Source organism: Leuresthes tenuis, unplaced genomic scaffold (assembly GCF_036924035.1).
Source record: "Leuresthes tenuis unplaced genomic scaffold, fLeuTen1.0.hap1 SCAF_8, whole genome shotgun sequence".
NCBI classification, from domain to species: domain Eukaryota; kingdom Metazoa; phylum Chordata; class Actinopteri; order Atheriniformes; family Atherinopsidae; genus Leuresthes; species Leuresthes tenuis.
Window position 1 is genome coordinate 7,845,961 of NW_027325362.1, and position 25,085 is coordinate 7,871,045.

A 25,085-nucleotide genomic window follows, 5' to 3' on the forward strand; every position below is an offset into this window, starting at 1 on the left:
ACACAGCCTCCATTTATCACTAGTACTCACACAATCACACTGAACAGAGTGCCTGATGCACAAATGGTGAACAGTAAAGACAGAAGCTGGAGTACAACACAAACAACAGATATTTGGAACCATTCACTCACATTTTCCCACACTCTGAGGAATTGATTTCGTATTGATCACATGTAAATGGAATTGATTGACTCACTCTTCTCTGTCTGCATTGATTTGTGTGTGTGTGACTCCTCTTTGTGCTCCACTCCCTGCAGCTGTCAGAGCTCTATGGATGGGATACTTTTGTTGCTTCCAGGGACCCAAGGCTGAAATGAAGCTCAATGGGCCCACTACTCGCTGAAAGACCACATACTCTCCTGTGCATCAGCATCACAGAGTCAGTGCTGGCTATGAGAAACAATCTGCCATAGTTAGAATATTTTAAAACCTGAAAACATTTAATTGAACTAATTGATTAAGTCAGCTTATGTGCACCATGGGGAATTTCTCAATTCTCCACTCTACATCTGCGTCTGGAAGGCTTCTTCTTGATTAGAACAACCATAGACATTTGACATTTAGTCAAGAGGAAGCTGCAAAACCATCTAACTGTGAGTATGTCACTGATTCAAAAAAATTGGCATCCAAGGATAAAAAAACCTTTTGCAAAAACTACTCCCAGGTTTCCAGGGCAGGCATAAAGCTGTAAATAGACTGAATCTGAGATTTCAGATTAGGGGTGCTTTATATCCCATGTACAATGCAGAGGTAAATAACAGAAGACATACAAAACAAAGGCAAATAAACTCTGTCAGAACATGTTTAGACTTAAAACTTTTTTTTTTTTAGAAACAAGTATGTCTGTCTGTAGACGTACAAGCGTGACTTTAACAAGGCTTCGAGGATGATTCATAATAGTAATACTGTTTGATGTGCTTTGCTTTCATGTCAGCAATCATGTTTTAAGAGTAGGTGTCAGTTTCGTTCAAATTGTGCATGCTTCAGTATCAACATTCAGATGTGTTAGTGTGTACAAGGGGACAGAAACTGATGCATGATGATGAAGGAAAAGCGTTGGTGCCTGAGCTACACTGACCTACAGATTTTATTGCAGTATGATTTCTGTAACTGTTACCACTTTTTTTGTGTTCGCCACTGTGATTTTTGGACACCAGACACTTATGACAGACAGTGTGGGATGTGACAGACAGGGGGGGATATAGAGCTGTTAATGAAATGGAGGCAAGAACACACCCACTGTAGGCGGACCTCTTTTGGTGGATATTGTGAGCACACGAAGTGCTCGCTGTAGTTGAAAGTCAGAAGGAGAGAGGAAGGAAACCCCAGAGCAAACAAAGGGCTGATTGGAGTTTGTTTACCTCCGCTGGTGCAGTTTCCACTCGGACGAAGCGGATTATTCCACCACTGCTGCATCTTTTTCGAGCCATTATTCTTGAAAAACTCTGGGATTTATTCACCTTTTACTTTTTTTGTGTGTGTTTATTTTTTATTACTTTTGGAAGTTATTGTTTTTGGTAACTTTGGACCTGGGGATCCCATTGGAGCACCCATATAAATAAAGCCTTAGAGCTTGTCCATATGTGGTGCCTCTGACATGCATAGTCCGTCCAGGTGAGTTAGGACACAGCCGGCAGGAGTGCGCGTGTTGTTTGTCATGCAACTGTTTTACAGGAGTGTTGAGCGTCAGCGTCATACCGGCATCTGTCATGCTGCAAACAGGCGCAGCTGTGCCGGTCTAATGTCGAAAGGAATTGTTTTTAAAACGCAAGAAATTAATAATTACTTTCATTTTACAGTATAGTTCACGGTATTATTATGAAAGTGTAATCTCTCTAAGATTAGCCTAATAGTTTGGTATCTTAAGACCAAATGTAATTGACTCCGTGGTGTTTACTTCTCATATTATTCCCAGTTTACTAAAAAAATATTTGGATATTATGCTCAAGTGAAAGTGACGACTAAGTCTTTATTTTTTAAACCTTTTCCTCTGTTGTATTGAGATAAATGTAAAGGTCCGTTTTGCACCGGTCCTGTTGACTGCGTGTGTTGGAACTCAGCGCACGCAGTTTGAGTTATTAATCGACCACATGAGCCATTGGAGTCAAGACTGCATTTAACTCTGGATAAAGATTGTGTCAAGTCCAAATGTAAAAACTGTGCATGCTGATGTTGATCGCTTTGTCCGCAACGTTGCAGAACATTTTCTTTGCTGGACAGAGAGCGCAATCTTTTTCCAAATAACAAACAAGCACATTACAGCTTTCCTCTAACAGAACAGGAAAACTTCTTGTCAGCTCATTTAGCAGAAACTTTATCAAACTTTATCAGTTTGTGCATCCTATTTGTCTTGTTATAGCCGAGGCAACAGCTCAGCCGAGTCTTCATTTTTCAGTTTGGGAGCTGCCGTGACATTTTTAAGATCTGTTAGTGCTGCTGCATTTGTAGCCTTTCTGCTCTTAATTCCCCTGAAAAAGGGCAATTAGTGGACGGTAATGAAAAAAATTGAGTCTTTATTACAATACCCTGGAGAACCGCTTTTGCTAATGTGACCTGTGGGAGGCGCGCACGCGCCGTTTAGTTATGAAAGAATGACACAACAATGGCAGACATGATCCAGGAGGCTAACACATTCCATGTGACAGCTGTTTAACAACTATGTTATATTTTCTTTTATAGTAAAAGCGAAACCTTATCGTATATCCCGAATTGTCACCTTTTTTCAAATCTGTTCAACGTCGCCCACAGACAAAAACTACAACCTCAGGTACTAATGGCAATACGAAGACGGTGCAGAAGTGCTGCTGGACGGATTTCCTCAAACATTTTGCATCGTAACACTTTAATGCAAGCCGTTTTTTGGCACCACTGTTGTTTCCCTTCCCTTTCCTTCCGCCTCTGCTTTCTCCTCTTGGTACGGTGGCTGTCCGTGCGCGTGAGTGCTGCTTCGCTACGTGCAGCCAATAAGCTTATCTCCCCTCCCGATGTTTGGATCTGCACCGAAACCCAAACACAAGCAAAGTTTTTAAAGAAATTCATATGGCCGAAGAACAAGCGCTGCGTTCACTTAAACCGCTGCTCCTCTGTGCGTAAAAAATGCGTCAAAGGCGGAATTACGAAGATGCCCATCAACGATGTGTAGACCTGTGTCTGCCGGTATACCAGAAGCTAATGCTGGAACGCGATTGGTCTCTATTTTTGAGTGCTTTTGGCACTAAAATTGGTCTTTGCCACTGGGAATCAGTTCGCTAAGAAAGCTACATTTTAATCTGGGAAAACAGGAACCCCTGCGGACTGTAATTTTCGTTTCATGTCATATTTCGAAAGAAATTTCATATCTAGACCCCAGATTTTGGGGTTAAAAACAGGTAAACGGCAAATGTCCGAGATTTTTCCAAGTGCAAATCTTTGAAAAAGGTTACGTTACAAATGTAACACCTTATTAAACGTGATTTGAACAATTGTAAAAATCCGCATTAACTCAGCAGAACTGTCCCTTCAAAATGAAAGACAGCTGGTCTACATGATATTTCTAAGTTTAAACCTTCTCGTCCTTAGAGACAAATTTCTCTCAGACTGTTTGTGACGCACTTTTTTCCAGTCGCTTCCTTCATGTTGGATTACCCTTTAACCCTGAAAGCGAACAAAGTTTAGCCATAATCAGCTATTTCTGCTAAACAGTTGAGACGCACCATGCAGCAGTTTGGGCAGGAAACTTTGGCTACCGCCTGCTGGATCATATGCTACGGCACATAAACGAGTCAAGCACCCGCAACAGGACGCTACTCTCAGAGCTTCTGTTGCTGTCAGATACCGTGTGCTGTAAAATCAAATAAAACCCAGAAATGTGGAACGCTGACTTCCGCTTCTAGGTAGCCCACGTAAAAGGTCAGTGCATTTCGCTACGCTCGAACTTAACCGGGTGTAAATGATAGAGATCCCGAAGTTCTTTGGGGAAAATTGGAATGAGCCGAGTCCACTCAGTGGTGCGCAGTCAGCTGCTGCTCCAGAGTTGGCAGGGACTTGAGGCTGTAGGCTATTTGGGCAGAGTGATGAAAGCTCACGGCGCTGCTCTGTTCATTCAACAGACCACCGAATCCGTCCGATGGCTCGACCGAAGTAACGGCGACAGAGGGCAGCGGAAAAGATCCACCACCCGTCGGTGCTGTTCGAGCCTCGGCGCAAACCTCCCGTCCGAACTACGCTGAAGAGCGGAGCTTTGCACAACCGAGTGTCGCAGGAGGGGAACCGGACTCGCCGTCCTGGTCCAGAAACCCAGCCAGCTTTAGCGTGTTTCGGAGCAGACCATTATTTCCCCTCTTCCGCCGCTCTTCCAGTGGATATTTCTCCTACGACAGTGACTCATTGCCGAGCTCCCCGATCTCCCCGAAACCAGTGACGGCTGACAAAGCCACGCAGACTCCGAGCCCTGCAGGCCAGGTGATGAACCACGCCCTGCAGCGAATGGCTGAGGCGCAAGAACCGGGAGCACACCGGCAGCACGGTGAGCACAAGCACTTTACAAACATCACTGATGATTACCATCGGCAGGTTGTGAACACAAGGGTGGAAAAGGTTTATGTCTCGTTGCACGCTCTAAAGACAAGTAAAAAGTAACCCACAAAGCTGCGAATAAATTTCTATGAAAGGAGTTCGCCTTGAGGAAGAAAAGTGGTTTTCGCCATCTCTGCTTTTGCTTGCATTTCCTTTGTCTTTTTTCTGCTCCACTTAGTGACAAAATAACACACCTAATCAAATAACCTATGACATGCATGCTTAATCACTGCCTTTGAAAAAAACCTGAAATACTTTGGAACAAGGCTACTCATTTTTATCAGCCCCAGAAATTTTTTCTTTTCATTTTTAGTGTATTTCAAAAGTGCAGATGTTTTAATGTCTAATGGTTTGTACTTTATTGGTCTTATTAAAAAGAAAATGCTGCACGTCTTTTCTGACTCAGCCAATACAAGCCACTCGGGATTTTTTCACTGGCTGATACTTTTGTGTGGGTGTGCAGCAAAATATGAAACCAGATAGGAGCCCAACAAAGCTCTCTGAAGTTTCCTTTATCAACTATATGGAGGTGGGGGTGGGGGGCATTAGTTTAGTGTGTGAACAATGATAGTAAAGAGTTGACACAAAAAACTTATCATGCGATATTTCTCCCCCTTCTCTCCCTCTAGATCTTACTCATGAGGAAAGTCTGCTTTTTCCACTACTCTGAATGCATTTGCTGTTCTTTGAGATGTGCATGGTAGACTCATGCCTTTTCTTCCCCCACATTCTGATTTACTGACTAATACTCTGCAAAGAGAAACGTAACAAATTCAGGCAGAAACATGCAGATGTAAAAAATAGTAGCGACTGCTCTGTGTTGCCAAAACATGCTGATTCCCATGTTTTCATTACATTATAGTACTACTTCGATTCCTGCTGAGTAATATCAACTGCCTCTGAGAGAGCGTAAAACCATCTCAAACCTCACCCCTGATGTCCTCACAGGACAGATTTATACCAAACTCTCAAGCCTGCTGTCAACGGAAATTCATAACTTGTTTTTACACAAATAATTTTCATCTTGGCTTTTTTATGTAAAGGCATTTTGATTTGTTTGGGACAAACATAATTATATGTGGTGTGATAATTAATGTATATAATTTACTCTGAGAACGATTTGGACTCAAACATCCTTGTTGTATTTGTTAGAATACAGCTTCTGATTCACATTTGTCATGGAAGCATGCTTATGTGGGTTTTTAACAAAGGCAGAACGGTTTTGACATCTATCTGAGAAAGTGTACCACGCCCAGATATTTTGTGTGTGTGTGAACCAGTAAGAAAGAAAAACCTTTTTCTTTTTTAAATCATTGCCACACCAAATAGGTGTCAGATAAATGTCTATATTCTAGTGGGGGTACACTTCATTCAATTTTAACCAAATTATCAGTTTGTATTTCAAAATCTGTTTCGTTACCCACAATGCAAATGATAATTCAGCATGATTCTAGTCTGTTATCTAGAACTGAAGCATAGTGGGAGCAGGCTTAAAAACCTCAGATCAGTTTGATTCTTTTCAGTTTCTTTTTTTCCAAAATTCAGCCTCAGCTGACACCATTTCATATCACTTAAGAGTTGTGTGACATCACATGAGACAATTTATCACGATTCCAACAGTGCTCTCTGTAGTCAGAGGCTGTTTTACTTATGTAGTACTCTACAAGCCCTGAAAACAGACTTTGCTGTGTATGATGAGAACACTCCCCCTTTAAGGAAGAGCTGAAGAGCAATTATGAAACTGAGTTGTGAGCTGAAGAATAAAACACAAAAAATACATCAGTTGTAATTTATTTGAAATGCTTTTTTGGACATAAATAACACATTTGGACTTGTCAAAAGAATTTCACATGAAAGAAGTTCAATTGCAAGTAGTAGATGAAAGCAGTGGAAATTGCAGCTGTCATGTAATAGGAAGTGGAAGTAATGAAAGTCCACTCCTCTGCTTTTCTTACCAGCTTTTCATCTCATACCTGCCTGAAATTTTCAGCTTTGCCTTGAGGAGCTTATTATGACACTGCAGGTGTCTCAACCTCAAAGTTAGCAACAGTAAAAAGTCTGGGATTTTTGATTTGAGATTATTTCATGACGTAGTTGTTCCCATATGTCAACAATGACATTTTATGACCAACATTGGATGGGAAACGCGGACATTGTTGGTTCCACGTGTCATAAGATAAAAGGAACTTTATGGTCATTTTATCACATCTCAATTGACCACTTAAGATCAAATATCACTTCCTGCTCTATATGCAAATATAGACATACAGTGCTGTCGTGGGAATCAGTCAGGACTTCTCTAATAAGTCCAAAAATATTTCTGCAAAGTCCTTGCATTCAGTTACTGAACACTCAGACTTATTACCCCATTTAAGATTCCCCCAAGTCATTTGTTTAGCTGCATTATGAAAAACATTTCAAGAGGCTTTATCAAATAACAAATGTGACAATAGAAAGTTTTAAGTCATAGGTTTTCGATGTTGGCACACGTCTGCTGACTAAACACACAAAAACTTAGAATACCTGAAAAACAGTTTACCAAAAAAACATTTACCAAAAAGGAGTTCTTTAACTGCCTGTAATACATCCAAAAGGTTGTGTGCGCTTTGTAGTGGGCAACATTTCCCCTGCAAAATCCAACACCTCTGTACTGAGCTATGTTACATCAAAACAGCAGTTTTAAGGGTATCAGGAAGATACTCAGGTGGGCTCTAAACATTTTGAACAATGAGTTGAAGGTGACTTTTAGGATGGGCTGAAGCATTGGGGCACAGTTGTTTTATGTTAACTAACAAAGTAACGCAAAGAATGAGCAGGAAGTTTACTGTGAATGATTTCTATATTCTTGCTGTGTTTTCTTTACACAGAATAATGTTTTCAGACACTAGACAAGCAAAAAAAAATCCTCCTACCTGCATGGAGGCAATATATTTCAGTAGGTGGTCTGTAAATATGGCCCAGTGCACTTTGAAGATTGCACAAGAAAGGGGCTACTGAATACCAGATCACATCAAAATATAGTATGTGCAACAACAGTCTGTGCCAATATATTTACACCTGCACTTAGTGTCCACTTGTGATCAGATCAGACAGGACACATGTCAGTTCCAGATCTACTTTCCAGATAAGTTTCATGAAATCTTTCTTCGTAGTTTTACAACAGACAAATAATGACATCTCTCCACAGCTCAGCTCTCATCTTGGTGGAGATATCGAGACTTGAAACCACAAAAGTATTTATTCAAGTTTGATCATTTCTCCCAGCCTGGATCCTGTTTCTATTTCTGCTGTTATTTCAATACAAAAACAGACCAAAGCACGCAAGCCTGTCACCTCCAGCAGCAATGATCTAAAATAGTGCTCCTGTGGGCTTGTTTTCATCAGCACAACTTAGAAAAGAAGACTCAAGCTCTGAACTGTGACGCTTTCGGCTAAAGTTGCCTATCCTGTTGCTTGGTAACAAGCTAGACTCTGCTGTGAGGCTCAAATTTGGCATATAAAAAAATTAAAACAACCAACAAAGTAAATCCTTTCACAGCATTTGTGCAGTTTATCCACTATGTAATGATTTTACAGATTCTCCAAATGCAGTTCCAGGTAAAAAAAAAAAAAACACAAAACACTCTGTTTACTGCATGTTGAAAACAAGTGGTTACTTTAAACTGTCTCTGTCATCACCCCACATTCAACCACAGACATATCTGTGTGACAGCCTTTTTCCTCTTCTGAGGATAGTGGTGTTTTGTATGTAGAAAAAAAGAGTCATGTCTGCAGGCTGATGTAAAACTTTGTAAAGCCTTGGCGTATTGTAATCTTTGTAGCCATGGCTCTGCTTTTTATAATAGCTGTGATTAGCTTCAGTGATTGCCTTGTGTCTCTTTTATTCTCTTTCACTTCAGCCAGACAGACTAGATGGCAATCAGTGTGCATGTGTCTACGTGTCTTCATTAAGTGCACATGTTAAGCAGACAAAATAGGCCTGCTGCTTCTTTTGTAAGATGCAGACAGAGTGCATCTCAAGCAGCCCACTACATCCATGAAGATGTAGTGGAGATAACGTGAAAAAAAAAGACAGTGGTATGACATGTCATGTGTTGTTGTCGAGGCAAATCAAATCTCAGCTATCAAGACTGCTTCCCTGTTTGTATCTTAGAGGGTGCGATAGTGTGCAAGCGCTTAAGGAGGATCAGTTTATCGTCTTGTTGTTGGTGCTCAGTACTGCAGCACTTCCTCCTCCTGAACCAAGTAGAACGCTCACGGTACAGTCTGCATTCTTTAGTTTCAAAGTGGAACAGATGATGGATTTTTGTATTGGTATTTATACTGGACTGGTTGCACAAAGATAGATTTTGGCTGAGGCTTTGGTTTAACAAATGAACTTTATACATCAATCCAGGCTACTAAGCTGCATGAAGCTAACAGACTGGCCTCAGTTTAAGAAATATATTTTGTATTCTGGATCAATCAGGAGTTGACTCTTGACTCTTTTTTCCCTCTCACTGCGCACCTCTGTTACCAAATTACAGTGTATCAGACAGGAATTTCTGAATCTGTTTGTTTTGATGAAAACTATATGTACATATACATGCAGTATATGTTTCATCTTCCTTTTGGTTACAACAAAACATATCCTGTTTGACAAATAATCCAAGTGCAATTGATGACACAATATTCAGGTCCCCAAATGTATGTTGTGTCCCTTAAAAGTAGCCTGGCATCAAACAGTGCAATATGAATAATATAAAGCTGCTATTAAAATATTGTTTTGAGTTGCATGTTACTTGTTTTGTGCTCACACCGGTCAGGAAATAACTAAATATATGAATGTGCTCAGACTTAATTTACAACTGCATTTTTCCCTTTTGTCTCTCAACATTTTCAATGCTGTCGTTGATGCAGCAAGAGTACTTTTATGCTCTTACAAAGCATGCAGTTGGTGTAGTCAACAACCTGATGGACTGATTGCTGAATTGGTCTCTTCAATATTGGAGGATGTGAGAAATATTAAGTCTGGGTTTCATAACGGCACACATGAGTCATAAGCGGAGATTGGTAACAGGTCAGAGCCTTTCATAGTCATACTGTAGTTCAGATTCAAAATATAACAGATTAACCACGAAAACACACACATGCGCTCGCCCGGTCAACAGTGAGATGCACCTATATGATATTGTGATTGCACTCCTCCTGTTTATCCTCTATTATTAGTCAGGAGTTCGTTCATGCTTATCTCAGCAAACATAGGCATTTTGTTGTTTTATCTTTGTTTTTATCTCTCCTGCTTTAATACTTGGAGGTGCATCTTCTCTGGTTCTCATGATATCTGTATGAGCATCTGTTAACATCAAATAAATAAAGTGGGTCATCACATAAGAAGTTTCTGCTCTGACACAGAGAAACACCTGCAGTTGGAGTATCACTCAATGGTTTTCTGTTTTTTTTTAAAAATTTTTTACATCTTTAAAAAAAAAATCTAATTTACTGAAAATGTTACTGCTGGTTAGGTTCTGCTGGTGATCCGGACATGTGTTTTTGAAACTGCAATCAGTGGGCCACGCTTGTGTGTCAATGACATGCAAATCACATATGAGTCGCTCAAAAAAGAAAAGAGAAGAAAAAAAAATTCACTTTTGAAGGTTTGTGTAAGTGATCTTCCATCACAAGTTTTTTTCTTTGTTTTCTGCAAAGACTCAAAATCAACGGATTAATCAGATTTGGTGATTTTGGTCTTGGTGCCATGTGGCATAAAAAGGTCTTTATATCTATAAAGTCGCCAGATGCTGGTGTAGTTAAAGAGTAGCGGTTAGTTCTTCTGTGGTTTCTCTTAATGTAAAAAGACATTTTTTGTTACTACTGAGGTTTGACAATGTTTTCAAGTCTAAACTCCCAACCACACATAAAGGTTCAGATTCTGTTAACATTTTGTTGTGCTTCACCGAAATAATGTATAAATGAGCATCAGTATACCCCATATTGTTCTGATTTAAATATATATATCAAATTTAGCAAAGTTATCATGGGTTTTTTTGCTTTCTGTTGCAGGGCTTTCTCCCAACCCCACTAGTACGCGGCAGCAAAACGCAGCAGGGGTCATGCAGGCAGAGGCATTCGGGCGACAGCTCCGGTCGATTGGGGATGACTACAACCGACTTTTAATGTTAAGGGTTAGTGATAACAGACAATATATATATATATATATATATGTGTAGGAGAAGGGATCCCACAGCAACCATCAGCAGACACATTTTTGAAGCTTTTGCTCAAAGTGTTGAAGAATTTTGTCTTTTGTCAATGCGATAAGTTATCTTAGTTTGTTAAAAGAGAAGCTTTGGTGTAGGTCAAACTATTGTGAAGTTGCACTTTTATTCAGCTTAGATTTATGAATGACTTTGAAATAGCATGCTGCTTAAGTTGCTCACAGAAGAAAATGCCTGTAAAATGTCATTGTGGGTGATCTGAGAAAGCCTGATGGTCATTTGCATTGCACTTGGGGTGAGGAAAACGTGATGACATTTGATCAGAAAATAACTAACAAGACAGCCTGAAGCTGCAGAAAATCCAGATTTCGCAGACTCGACTGTGGATTAAATACACCAGAAACAAGAATTCTTCTTTCTTCAATGGTGAAGATGCATGAGATGGACTTGTTGAGCAAAGATGAGGGAAAGCAGCATTAGTTTCCACAGAAAAGACCTCAGCTGGTTTCCTGTAGTAGGAATGAAATAAAAACAAAATGTAGAGGTACAAAGTGGGTCTTTAAATGTGAAGAAACTCAGGTAAGCTCTTTTATGAGCAGCAGCGTTTAAGCTGCTTACTTTTTGGCAGACGAAGATAGTGATGCACATGGTGGTGTTAGCAGCTGCTGAAGGTAAACTCCACTCAGCCCCCTCAGTTTAGTGCCATATCACCTTTAAGGTATCATTCTTTTTATTTGCATTGAGATGCATTTTCGTCTCTCTCTGATTGTGGCATGAACCTGCAGGTGCAGTAGCTAAAGAGATGATTACATTATCACAAGGAGTATAAATCCTCCAAAGAGTGCAGTTGTAAAGTTGAGTAGCTGCAATAAGACTTAATTTTCTCTTGGCTTCAGTTTCCCTAGCAACATTTCTGCATGTTGCATCATTGCAGTTGTATTTACTATCAAGGGGCTGAATTGAGCTTTGGGAAGGTGGAAAGGAAGAGGGAAGAAAGTCTGAGCTAGTTTGAATTCACTTTAATCTCATCAAAATGCACAGCAGGACTTTTATACCCCAGTAAAATGCTCCCTCAATGTTGAAAGCATAACAGCCATCAAGCTATAAGTCAGCTTCTCAGCAGTTTGAAACATCAGAACTCTCTTTCTTCTTTTTTGTTTTGGTTAGTAATGAGCAGCAAACAGAAACAGAGGTAACCCTTTTGTGTCTACTTTCTTTTGCATTTTTGCAGACCACACAGAGGTCCAGTGTTTAATGCAGATAAAAAAATTTGAACTGAATTTAGAATTATTGTGACCATGTCCTCATGTTTTACATGATCCTTTAAAGGTGATCGTAATTACCGTATGTCAGCATCTATAAATATATCTCAGCATTTGCTGTTATATAAAGACACCAACCAAACTCGTAATCATAGTCACTTGTATCCTCGTTATTTTTGTCCACATGGCTGACAGCAGTGAAGCTGCTCCACAACAAAAAGACCGCTTTTCAATTAATAGTTTATATGCAATGTTTGCACCCCCCTCCTTTTTTTTTTCCTTTTATGAAGTAAGTGTCTGTATTTCTGAAATTAGATTAAGTTAACATTGAACTAATGCAAGACACAGGAACTGTAGCGTATTATTTAACCTGCCACCTGTGTCCTTTTAAAGATGCTAACAACAGAGAAATTAAAAGATAATTAATGAAATTCAATCAATTGCTTTTGAATGACAGCAGCTTATTTGAACTGTTTAACTGACTGTTGATATGATTAATTTAAATGTAATTTTTTTAATGTAATTTAAAATCAGACCAGTAGGCATACAGTATACCGGCTGCTTTATATCAAACAGGGATTCCACTTTTGGAGCATGGTCCTCTTGTCAGCAGTAATTGTGTCGGTACCAGCTGTCAGTTGCTTAATGACCATCACTGATATAGACCATTATATAACATATATAACGGCCTATAAAATTCTATTGGTATTTTTTCAAACAAGGTCTAAAAGACAGTTCCATTTATACCACTATAATCTGGTGTATCTCTTTCCTCAGTAAAGCTGTGCCAGTTTGTGTACTTCATCTCAGCCCCACACTCACCTTACCAACTTCACAAATTAAATAAATTTGGTGACATATTGGACATAGCTAAGTTATATTGAAGAGTTTTTCTCCTTCACTTCTCTATTCCCATCAGAGCAGCTTCATCCTGTAAACTGCAATGTGAACTAACTTTCTCGGTCATTTTCCATGTTTGTAAAACTGAAATCAAAACACAGACTTTGCCAAAGGGGATTTTATCTACCGATGTCCTATTTGTAAAGTTGGAGAATGCTGGTTCATCTTTAGTATTAACAGGTGTTATTCCCGTCACTGTTTCTGTTTCAATCTGCTGTCCTATAACAGAAAGAGAAAAAATTTAAATAAGAAGAACTTTATTAGGAAATAATTAGCTTTTAAATACAGTTTGTATTCAGATACTAATTATTGAGGAACACAACTATCTATTACCTGCTTATGCTGTACAATGAAACACACTAACAACAACCCTTGGTTTTAAGTGATCTTACAGGTTTTTTAAGAAAATGTTTACAGCAACAACAATAATTTAGATGAAAATCTGGGAATTCATTGCTCAAATGGAGCATTCTTTTTTACTTGATCAGCTATACCTCCATCATGCTCCTTGAACATTTCACAAAGCAAGACACTAAATTCAGGAGCTTAAGTGTCTTAAGTGTCAGCACTGCACTGGCATCATAAAGGGTTAGAGTTACAACATATGAGAAAGTTCCCCCCAGAGCTGGTATTCAGTACTTGATTAAAGCTCTGCTGTAATTCCATTGGTTGAGGAAGATAGAGGGTGGATAGTCTTGATCATGAGTGAGGCTGTGACTCAACACCTAGTCACACACAAACTGACAAAAAGAGAAACAGAAGTGTGTGAGTGTGTTTGTATCTTGGTGGTAAACCTTCTTTGAACTTGCAGAATGTGTGCGTCTATATGTGTTTGTCCTTGCTGTAGAACAATGAGGAGGCAGAGAAAAAGAGGAACATGGAGGCATGTTCCTTGTTCTTTGGCCAGGTGTTGCATTGTGGGCAAGTACACATTCGTGGTTACACATCATATCAGAACCACAGCTGCAAAACATTTTTAGCTTTTTCTGATTTTAATCAAATATTCAATCTTCGATATGACGAGAAAGCTATTTTTTTTTTGTTAAGCTATGACTGTCTGTTTAATGTAGTTGTGCTAAAATCAAAGAGGATTGAAGAAACTAAAAATGTGATTATAATATAAACATGAATGTGCAAAGTGAGTACTCCACATCCTCAGATATCCAGGTTTAATCAAAGTCTAAAAGAAAGGATTGGTCTCAATTTTAGAGAATCTAAAATTCAGACCTCTCATACTACGAGGAAACCTGTCCTGATCAGAGCATCTCTTAAAACCTTAGGAATCACAATACTTAACTCTGATTGGATCCCGTTCTATCATAGCAGCTTGTGAACCAAAACCTTGTCCTTTACTGTATTATTTAATATTTTTCCTTCTTTACATTGAAAAGTAAGAGTTTGGCTTGATGGTTCTATGCATTTCGTGGTTCTGCTGATCTGATCATGGCCCAACCACAAAGGTTACTCTGCCATCAACTGACAACTTGGGCCATCAACTTGAAGCTATCTCTCCAAGTTCTGACTCAAAGTATGAGCCATGATTTTCTCTCTTTGTGGAAAGGTTTTGTTAGGAATTTTTTTCTTAGGAATCACTGGAGTCTTTGTGAGTCAGTATTTCTGATGAAGTATTAGTCATTGAAGTATTAGTCTGGCAAACCTGACCTGCAGCGTAGAAATATCTGATAACTTATGCCGTGACCTCCACACAATCGCCAACCAGGCCCCATAGTGTCACAGGAATAATTTCCAGCTCCAGTCAAGTCAGACCAGATGAGTGAATATGTGATAGTACAGGCAGGTGGTGTGGGTTCTCTCCGAACATCAACAGCGGGGATTCCCAGTGTCTACTTGCAAATTCCTTAATTAATAAGCAAGTCAAACCAGTTCTGACCAGATTTGTCTTTAAGTAGAGCTGGTGTCCATAAGAGCATCACCTGCAGAATGTACATAAAATGTTGTACATTCTTGGTTGCTAGATGATGTATCCTTAAGACTGTGGTGATCTCCTGGATTCTTCACCATCATTTTCAGGTTTATGTCTTTGGTTTTAATGGTTATAAGCTTTTAATATCTTGTTTTTTTTTTCTTGCACTCATCCAGGTCTGTGTCAGTTACCATGACGTTCTTTGTGCTTGCTGCCACTCACTTTACAGAAATTCATCAATTAAAGGTGGCTGCTAGTTGCATCTATATTGTCAAATTTGCTACTCTACACATACTACATTTAGCAGTGCCAGCAAGACATTTGAAGACATACACTTGGAATGCACTGAGTGTCTCTGTTTAGTCACTGTGAATAATCAAATACAAACAACAGCAAGACTTTTGTGAAATTATAGCACAGTCTCTGTTTGACACTAAGTGTCCGTGACAGAGCGAGACAAAGAGGCCTGATCAAGCTCAACAACATAAGTTTGGATTACTACGCTCTGATATTGTAGGCGAGATGCCACCACAGTAATGTTGATATGTTTACTTCAAGCACTTCCTGGATTTTCTATGTATGTGTGAAATATGAACTAAAGCAGATTATTGTGATATTTGGTACAGATAACGAGGGAGCGACATGTTAACACACACAGATAATTATCCTGCTAACAGCTTAATGAAATACAAGTGATTTGATTTTGTCATATTATTTTGCATCACACATTGTCTCCATATCATCAACCCTTTCTTGCTGTACCGTTGAACGTTAAGCTGCCAGTATGTCAGCATGTGTTGACAGAAGAGCTTAGTTCAAGTTCTTTGCCTAGAGGCTTAGAGGCAGGGCTGCATGAGGCAGAGCTGCAATACCCAGGCTGTAGAGGCTTTAAAATGCCTGACATTATCTGAGAATACACTGACAAAACTAAACAGGATTCACTTCACTTTAGTGCCAGAAAAAATAATTCCATGTTTTGACAAAATCTGGTGACTGATTAGTAGGAAGGTGGGGTCCCAATGACCCCGAGACGTTTCAACGTTTTTGAAACATGTTTTTTTAGGACCCTTAAGGTGTCTACTTAGAATTTTTGCTTGTTTTCCGGGTCAACTAATGTCCCATGGGTTTTTTTGGTGGCCATTTTGAATTTATGTCCACACGAATGGCGAAAACACCAATAAAACGCCAATTTTCATAACTCCTAAACCAGACATCATACAAAGACAAATGAACACCCTTTTTCTGATAATTGTGACACCAGGAATCAAATGGAAAGGTCACTGAGATGTTAGAACCACTATTTATCAGAGAAAAATTAACTCTGAGTAGTATTTTAGTATAAATGACTCAAAAAAAGAAGATTTTAATTGTTTTTTTCAGTCCATAATTTCTCCATTTTAATAATTACAGTTGGTGCTGTCTTTTAGACCAATGGAAAGCCTGATTAGCCACTTTTCCAACGAGGTACGACTTATAAAGATTGTGCACAGGAGAACGTGTGTACAGCAGTGTTTTATCTAATGACTAATTACTTGTTTTCATTAGTCTTCCTCTCACTCAGCTGTTCTCTTTGCCCTCTTTTAATCTAGCCTCTTTCCCTCCATATCTCTGCCTCTGTTAAACATTGACACAATGTGTACATGATTATGTGTGCATGTTTGTTTTCAAACATCTGTGAACATGCTCAGTAAGGTGTGTGTGTGTGTGTATGTGTGTGTGTGTGTGTGTGTGTGTGTGTTGTGACAGCTCAGTGTCCGTGACAGCGTAGTTTCATTATGCCTGAAACCTGTGGTTAAAGAACTCTCAGGGAGCAAAGGTCTAATTATCCTGACCAAGCACACACAAACACACACATGAACACTCGCACAAACTCCAGCGCACACTCTGTCATCTTTCAGTAAGAGGTAAAACCCTTTGTCCTGAAGACAGAAATAACCCTCAGGAACATTGTGGACCAGTCGGGTGTCACTGGCTGGCTGCTCGTATATTTGAGAGTGTGTTGAAAGACAAAGAGTTGGAGAAAGATGGTATTTTTAATCCTTGTTTAACCCTCAAAAGTTAGCCTGCACTGTGATTTCCATCAGTGGAATCCCCAACTGATTTGTTGTAACAGTGCCTGTTTGCAGCCAGCTAGCTAGAGGATTGCTTGTTTTAGATTAAGACATTTAATCACCATTAAACCACAAGTTTCTGCTGTCAGCTATTTGATGAAAAGGAACTTAGGTGTCTTCTTCAAAAACACAAGGACAATATTGACTGAGAGGGAAATTTCTTAGAATCTACAGTATGTCTAGAACTTCTACTGAGCGCCTTTCAAGCCCTTTTTTACTCACAAAACGTAATCAGTATGCAATACTTTCAGATTATTGGTTTTGGCTTATGATTTTTATAGCAGCTTTCATTTATGTAGCACCTGGAACCCAAAGGCACTTTACACAAATATACTGTAGAGACAAATAGCTCAGGAAAAGCAAATAGTAATTGCAGTGTTTGAATGAGAGTATATTCAGGGGTCATAAATGAAGCAGCAGTGCAGATTTCAGCAAGGAGTCCCAAAGGGTGGAAGCTACATTACTAAAGGTTTTTTACCCAAAGATCAGCAGGTCGATGTGTTGGATGGTGAGCAGACTCATGTCTAAGGCCACAGATTCCAAGATGGGATATAGGGGAAGATTGGGTCAGATAGTTACGGAGAGGCAACTGCATATATGCTTTTACTGATGAGGAGAAGGTGCAGGACTTGACCAAGAGCCAGTGAAGGTGGATCATTGGAGGTTTTCCACCATACATATGTATGCTTGGAGGACAGCCTACACCTTTGTGTGTGTTCGTACTAGGCACACAGCCCCACTATGACCTTTTCCAGAGTCATTACTTCTCAGCAGCTGAGAAAAACTGCCCAATGGGGCTTGATGTTGATTAGTTCAATTCAGACCAATGGCTACAGTTTTGAACATCACTCTACAGCAAATGGGAATCCAACGGAAAAAAATTGTTAAAATAATTGTTTTAATCTGACTGTAGATATGTTCACAACTGACATTGTTTTGGTGCACACAGAATTCATGTCACAGTGAAAAGTATAGTGTCACTTTGTGAGTCTGACAGCTCGTAATCTGCCGTGGAAACAGAAAGGTTGCAAAGATTTGTGGCACAACCTTATGCTCAGAATTTTTGCAGTGGAAAGAAAGCTACTACAGCACATACATGTCTGCATGTAAAAACAATTTACCAGCAATGTACAAAGATGGAATTGAGATTGCATATTGTTTGTGTTTAAAAGTGTTCATAATAAAGTATATGTTTGAAAAATATTTTAGAAATTAAAACTTTGAATGTTGGGGAGTCACTTACAAGCAGAGGGATTGTAAGAGAGAGAAACACAGAGAGTCAAGCAATTTAACAAAGCCAGAGCCAGTTTGTGTGGTGTCTGTGTGTAGTTGTAAGTGCAGCCTTGTTTTGAGAGCTATTTTTGAGAAGCAGCATAGTAAGTTGTGGTCACCAAATAAAATCACATGAGCTTTTTGGAACGGACTGACTCAATGTTTCCACTGTGAAGAGTGAGACAAGAAGAAGAGCAAGAAAGAAACTCAAAACTCCCTGCAACAGAGATTTTGACTTTCTCCTAAATGTTAGAGAATAATCAACATGGCAAATATATGTAATGCAATATAGATGCTATTTAATTCACATCACCTTTTGTATCTCTGTTGAATAGTGAGCAGTCACCCTTTCATTTTACATTGTGTTTTAACCTCATCTGACAATCATCTGCATATTTTAGCATTACATCTAATTTGTAATAGATAAGCACAGACTTTAAACTTCTTGCTCCCATGCAGACACTGTTTTTTTTTTCATTATTTCTACACATTAAAGTTATTGTAGGCAGAATAATGAAATGGGCCCTGCCATTAAATGACATTGCTGCTAAAGAGTCATTTTAACTGGGAGGTCTTTAGAGATGGTACATTCAGTGAACTATGTTTACTTCTTGTCTACATTTGGTTCACAAAAGGATTCACAGCAGTGGCAGATGAATGTAAATCTTGAGTTTCAAATCACCTGAGAAGACTTTTAAAACTAGTCCGCCGTTTCAGAGCAGCAAAATAAAAGCTAAAAACTGAAATATTAAGAATCTAAAATTCAGACCTCTCATACATAAGAGGAAACCTGTCCTGATCAGAGCATCTCTTAAAACCTTAGGAATCACAATACTTAACTCTGATTGGATTGGATGACTTACTGTTGTCGTAGATTATCTGGCTGACTGTTTATCTTTTTTGCATGTTTATCACTTTGTTCCTGCATTGCATGACACCAACACTAATGGGTGCATTTGTGTGCCTTTGTGCAATGGCATGCATAGCACATAGTGGTGGCAGCATGTGTTTTGTGTCTGTTGTTTGGATTTCTTGTTGAAGGCTTACAGTGACAGCAGGAAAATGATTTGTGGTAGCAGGTTTTCTATTCTCAGATGATGGATGGGGTTATTTGAGGTAAAAGTTCAAATGAGGAAACTATTAGAGGATCAGCAGTGTTTTTCTGTGTGTGCATATGCATGTATTACTTTTTTTTAATCCCTTGAGGTAAGAGCTTGGAAAGGAAGAGTTTTTGGTGCAGCAGGTTTTGGCTTCATATCCGACTCTGCAGATTCTCATCTGAGTTGAACATCTGTTTGTAGTTGCAGTGGAAATCAAACCCCTCATCCTGACTGTGAAATACGACCAGTCATCCAGATAACTCACCAGCCCTATTTTCTAAATGGTGTTAATCATAGATGATGGTTTGTATCCCCAGGTTCCCTGACAGCACTGTTTGTATTTGTCTTAAATAAACAAGATAAAATATGTTTATTTGTAATTGTTGTAGGTGCTGGTAGCAGTGTTTTTTGGGGCCATCATTTTCTCCCACTTGTATTTAATCACTATCCTAAACCAAGTCAACTGTCTTCTGGCTCTTGCACCATCTTGAAAACATACAACCTTCTCATCTGACACTCAGCAAGAAAAGCAAATAAGTGTCCTCTGAATCCCCAAAACTTCTCAAGTTCATAGGACAAACTTTTGTTATGAGCAAATAGCATTTCATAAAAATCAATCCAGTTATAACTATTATAGAGATGCACTGAAGAAAACCAAAAGGGGGGACTTTTTTTTTTTTTTTTTTAGAAGTGTGTACATGTTGACATTATTAGCTACCCACCAACACAGCAGAACACAGGATGGACTTTGACAGGTGGCACTTTGCCCAATTGATTAGAACATTGAACTGAAATTAAGTACCCTATGAAACAACTGACGAAATGCTGCTTACCTCTGCATATTCACCATAGACTGTAAAAAAAATATTGACAACTTGAGATCGAGATAAATATGAAGCCAACGCATCTTTATTGCCCCCGATGACTGACTGCAGTATAATTATAAACCCATGATCCATGGGCCATGAGCCAAACTAAACACTAAAGATACATCTCAAATAATTTCTTCTCTTATGCTTTTCAAAGTAGTTTTTATTTATATTCAAATGTTAATATTTCTGAGAAATTTGGTTTTAATTTAATGTAAAAAATGAATAAATAAATAAATTTATGTAAAAGTAAAAACAAAAAAGAGGGTGTTGTGATGTCACAATTGGCTCCTCTGATTGACAGCTGCCCTCAGCTGTCAGGATTGACAGAGCTGTCATACTGGTGTGGCTCTTGTTTATGCAGCCAAGTTGAATTTGACATGAGCACTAAATGAAAATGCATAATGGAATCTGGAACTTTCTCAAATGTAGTGACTCCTACTTATTCCTAAAGAGCTTCTTAAGTTTTGGTTACATTGGGTGAGACAGACCTCAGAAGGCATTGACTTAAATTATACATATAATCACATAATTACTTACACTTAAATCACAATCTTCACATATAATTAAAATATCAAGCGTCATCGTCAAATCATACACATGATAGCAAAACAAGCTTCAATAATCTGCCGGTGTGCCCCTCTTAACAGTCAGTCATCTCTGTGGTTGATTAGGTGTGGAATGAGTACATTTTCAAACCCACAAACCTTTCGTCTGTCTTCCAGAGCAGCTTGTGCATAGTGATGAACACTGTTTTAAGCAAATTTATGTTAATAACAATAATGTCAATGTTTCCACAATGAATAAGTTAAATTACATCTCTAAAGGCCAAAAATGGTGCAACATGACCCAATAAATCAGAGTGAAACTGCTGCTCTTACTTTTACTAAAGTTATCCAAGTCAAAATGAAGTTCAACTTTCTATTCAAAACAAAGAAGAATCTCTAAAGCCAAAATTTGATGTTTATGTACTCCCAAATGAAAGAGGAAGTTGGATCAGTGGGTGTTCACTTGAGTTTCTACACCGACATGAGTGTTGATATATGATGATGGCAGACGTTCAGCTTTTGGAGATGAAATCGAAATGCCAAAAAAATCAACACGTGAAGAGTTTGCACTTTCACTATACTTTCTTTCCAAACACAACAAGTTTTAGCTACAGAGAAATCAGTCACAGTACTGAGTCTCTCTTCATGGTAACTTACTGAGTCTCCTCAAATGTTGCCTAAAACTTTGTAAGGTGATGATTACTGTGGGATATATCGCTTGAACAAAGGAAAAGTATTATATATCTTGTCAGAATAAAGGACTTTTCCAGATGTGCCTAATGGACATTTGTGCAAATTTTGTTTTCAAGGGGAAAAAACCTTTTGTGGTCTATTTTATTTCAACCATCACCAATAACAATATTAAAAGAGTACCAATCTTCATGCATGGTCAGTTGTTTATATCAAATAGAACAGTGTAGAAAAATTGAGGAATTAAAAAGTGTTGCTATAAGCAACAAGTGCTCATCAACATACTAAACTGAAGAGCCAGGTGAGCTAAGAATGCCTTTAAAGTTATTTATCCAATGTTTCATTAGATCAGGAATAGCACTAATTATTGTTCTAGTTGCCTGTTTGAGAAATGATGTATGATATCTAAGTCCAGGTTAATAAAGGAAATCCAGGTTTGTGTAATTCAGTGCACCTGTACTGTGATTAGTTTAGCATATTTTGGTCAAAAACAAATCGTACAAATTATAATTCTGACCCGATGACAGTATCAGATAAACAGGAAAGGCATCATTAAAGGCAATTATATTAATCCTGAAATGAACTGTAATATTTGTGCATATTGGGGAAAATTGATTAACTGAGACATGCTTACTGTTAAAACACAGAGTCGAGCATAAAATAGACTAAAGCCAGACCAAAATATCGGTCAACCAATATGATAGGCCAATTCTGACCTCACAGATTTATTGGTATTGACATTTATGTAGCCAATATTTGCTGACTCAGAAAGATGTTGGTCTCCCTTAATAGTTTCAGTGCACCTTTGCTTTGAATCTATTAGACTCTCGAATTCCACTGGAGGGATGAAACACTATTACTCCAATAAATGCTCTTTCATTTAGTCTTTGTCAGCCAAAAAGATCCCATAGGTGTTCAGTTGGGGGAAGAATTTGGTCATTGCAAAAGCCATAATGATGTCCATAATTTCTAAACACATGAGACTATTCCGTGATCCCTTTTTGTTCGAAAAGACTTTTATTCAAGAAGAAACCACTGGCAGCAGTATAGAAATACTTCATACATACATTACGGGATGATTTGCAGTGGCACTTCTCTTGTGATTTGGCCCTGGACCATGCCAGCAAAATACCCATCACTACAAAACAGAGGCGCAGGATCCCTTCACATGGGTTCAGGTTTTTCCTATAATATTGTCACCATCTGTATCATGCTTGTCTAACTGGTTCTGTGCAACAAAAAAAAAAAACTCAGTCTTAGTTTTTGAGTAGCTGTTTGGTCATCTGTGTCATGTTTGCTTTTTTTTTTTTTATCCAAGTCAGAAGCGAAATTAGAAGCAGACTGTTGGTCATTATAGGGTTAACTAGTCTTCCTCTGACTGGCTTCCTCTCCTGGCATTAGGGCTTTCTGTGGTTTCTGGCTCACCTTTTGAATCAAACCACATAGCTTTGATATAGCATTCTCACTCTCGTCCATGAAGATCCTGTTTTTCAGAGTGTAGTCTTGCCCTGGGGCAGGTGGCTTTTTCTGTGCTTGTCAATGTCTTCATGGTATTGTACAGATCATCCGGCCAAGCTGTATTTGATGGGCTGAGTGCTAAAACGGGACAGCCATCTTTCAGCTGAAAATTGTAAATTCCTTACTACTTCTTGTAAATACTTTTCTTGCACCGTAAGGTTTTCTTCTAAACGTTTTGTTTATCAGTACAATCAAAACTGAGACTGAGTTCTTTATGTTCTTTAGTTGGTTAATTCTAAAAGAATAGCTCACAGGAAAAGCTATAAAAACAGGTTTTAAAAAGCAAATATGGAAAATACTGCCTGTGAACTTGAATAAGTCAGCAAAATTTGTGTAAAATCTTTTGAGTTATTGGAGCTGAAGTTTTTCTGTTAATTATAAGTGTCTGTTGGTGAAACTAAAGTCACCAGATTTTTTTATTTGTGGAGATCCCCCTTCCTCAGCAACAGGAACATTATTGTTTGTGGCCAATCTTCCTGGTGAGCATCCATCAAGAGGAAATTTTCTTTTTGCTCTATTAACAAGGCAGCTCTCTTGTTATGGAGAATTTGCAGTTGCTGGAACGATGGAATGAGGCCAGCACGCAGATCTGTCAACTGCAGGATAGTGAGCAGAAAAGAAAACACCTGTTGGAGTGTAAAGTCAGCCAAATATGTCTGAATGACTGGAAGGGTTGTAGAAAAAGAAAAAACAAGATGGACATATGAGGCATGCAGTGTGCGGCAGCTTATAGAGTCCTAACCAAAACTAGAGCAGGTGATATCAGGTGATTTCGCTTTAACTGTTTAAAAATGAGTTGGCAGACAAAAACGTTGAACAATCCAGAGTGAATGAGTCTCCTGATTTTGACAAAGGACATTACGGTGAAGGTTGATGATGTAGAAATCCTTTAATGTATCGCAAGAACTAATCTCATTTTAGTGTTGGAGCCTGATGATCCTGGGAGCTTGTGTTTCATTTACTCTGGCACACTATATCTGGTGTCCCTCCTGTTCAAACATATTTCTACTCAGCAACCCGTTATCAAATATGAGGCAGGTTTGATACGACAACAGAAGAGTCCCACTGAGGCTTTCTCCTTGCTCAGATTTTTTATCAAATGTGTCCAGAGGTACCTTCGTTTGCATCCTTGCAACAATTCTTGGAAAATGAACTTAGATTTTTCAAACTAATTCAGTCGTGCAGTTGTCCAACAATGCCAGACTAGTGCCTGTTCTTTTCTTCAGTGTAAATCATTATAGTCAGATTTGTTTTACTTGCAAAACAAAAGTGAATCGGACACATTTCCATTTACTCTTTTGAAGCAAATAAACTAGAAAATTTAGACTATATTACTAGTGGCTGTAAAACGATAATTATGTTCACTGCATTGGTCATTGGGCGAGTGAGCTGTGACTTGAACGCAGCCATATAACAGGAAGTACAGCATGTGTACACAAATGTTTCTACACTATTTGAACACTGTTCTACTTCATGTAACATTTACAATAATCGTAATATCTATGGTTTTGATGGGTCATATCTGTAGAGACAGAGCTGCTCACACTTTTCCCTGTAGCTCTTCCTGTTTTTCAAACACACCACTCATGCACATGTGATGGGTTACAGAAATTGAGAGGTGAAAAACAAGAAGTTTTGATCACCAGGCATCATGACATAAATTCTAGCATGAACTGCAAAGGTCAAGAACAGCAAGCATAAAAACCACATATAATTCAGGAGAGGAAGTAGTACTAGTGGGGAAGTCGAGTACTTAACTCAAGAAGAAACAAAACAACATCAACTGTGGTGGACATCCACAAGAAGAAAAGTCCTCTTCAGGGAATACTTTAATCTCTGGGGATCCATCCATTTTTCTATACTGTCAGTCCGTCAGTTGGGTCGCGGGGGGGGGGGTGGCTGCTATCCCAGCAGTCATTGGGCGAAAGGCGGGGTACACCCTGGACAGGTCACCAGTCCATCACAGGGCCACATAGAGACAAACAACCACACACGCTCACACTCACTCCTAAGGACAATTTTTAGAGTCACCAATTAACCTAACATGCATGTTTTTGGATGGTGGGAGGAAGTCGGAGTACCCGGAGAGAACAGAACCCACGCATACATGGGGAGAACATGCAAACTCCACACAGAAAGG

The 25,085-nt window shown here is 38.9% G+C and overlaps 2 protein-coding genes across 2 annotated transcripts in view; both read left to right on the top strand.

The window, feature by feature from the left end:
* pank1a (pantothenate kinase 1a) overlaps window positions 1-25,085 on the top strand; it is a 225,008-nt gene that overhangs the window by 68,788 nt on the left and 131,135 nt on the right. The gene's annotated exons all lie outside the window — the stretch shown is intronic.
* Window positions 1,297-25,085, top strand: part of bcl2l11 (BCL2 like 11) — a 32,013-nt gene continuing 8,224 nt past the window's right edge. The window contains exons 1-3 of the mRNA XM_072390646.1: window positions 1,297-1,614; window positions 4,089-4,504; window positions 10,597-10,718. Coding sequence (XP_072246747.1) covers window positions 1,598-1,614; window positions 4,089-4,504; window positions 10,597-10,718 — 555 coding nt within the window. The 5' untranslated portion in view covers window positions 1,297-1,597. The remainder of the gene's footprint in view (window positions 1,615-4,088; window positions 4,505-10,596; window positions 10,719-25,085) is intronic.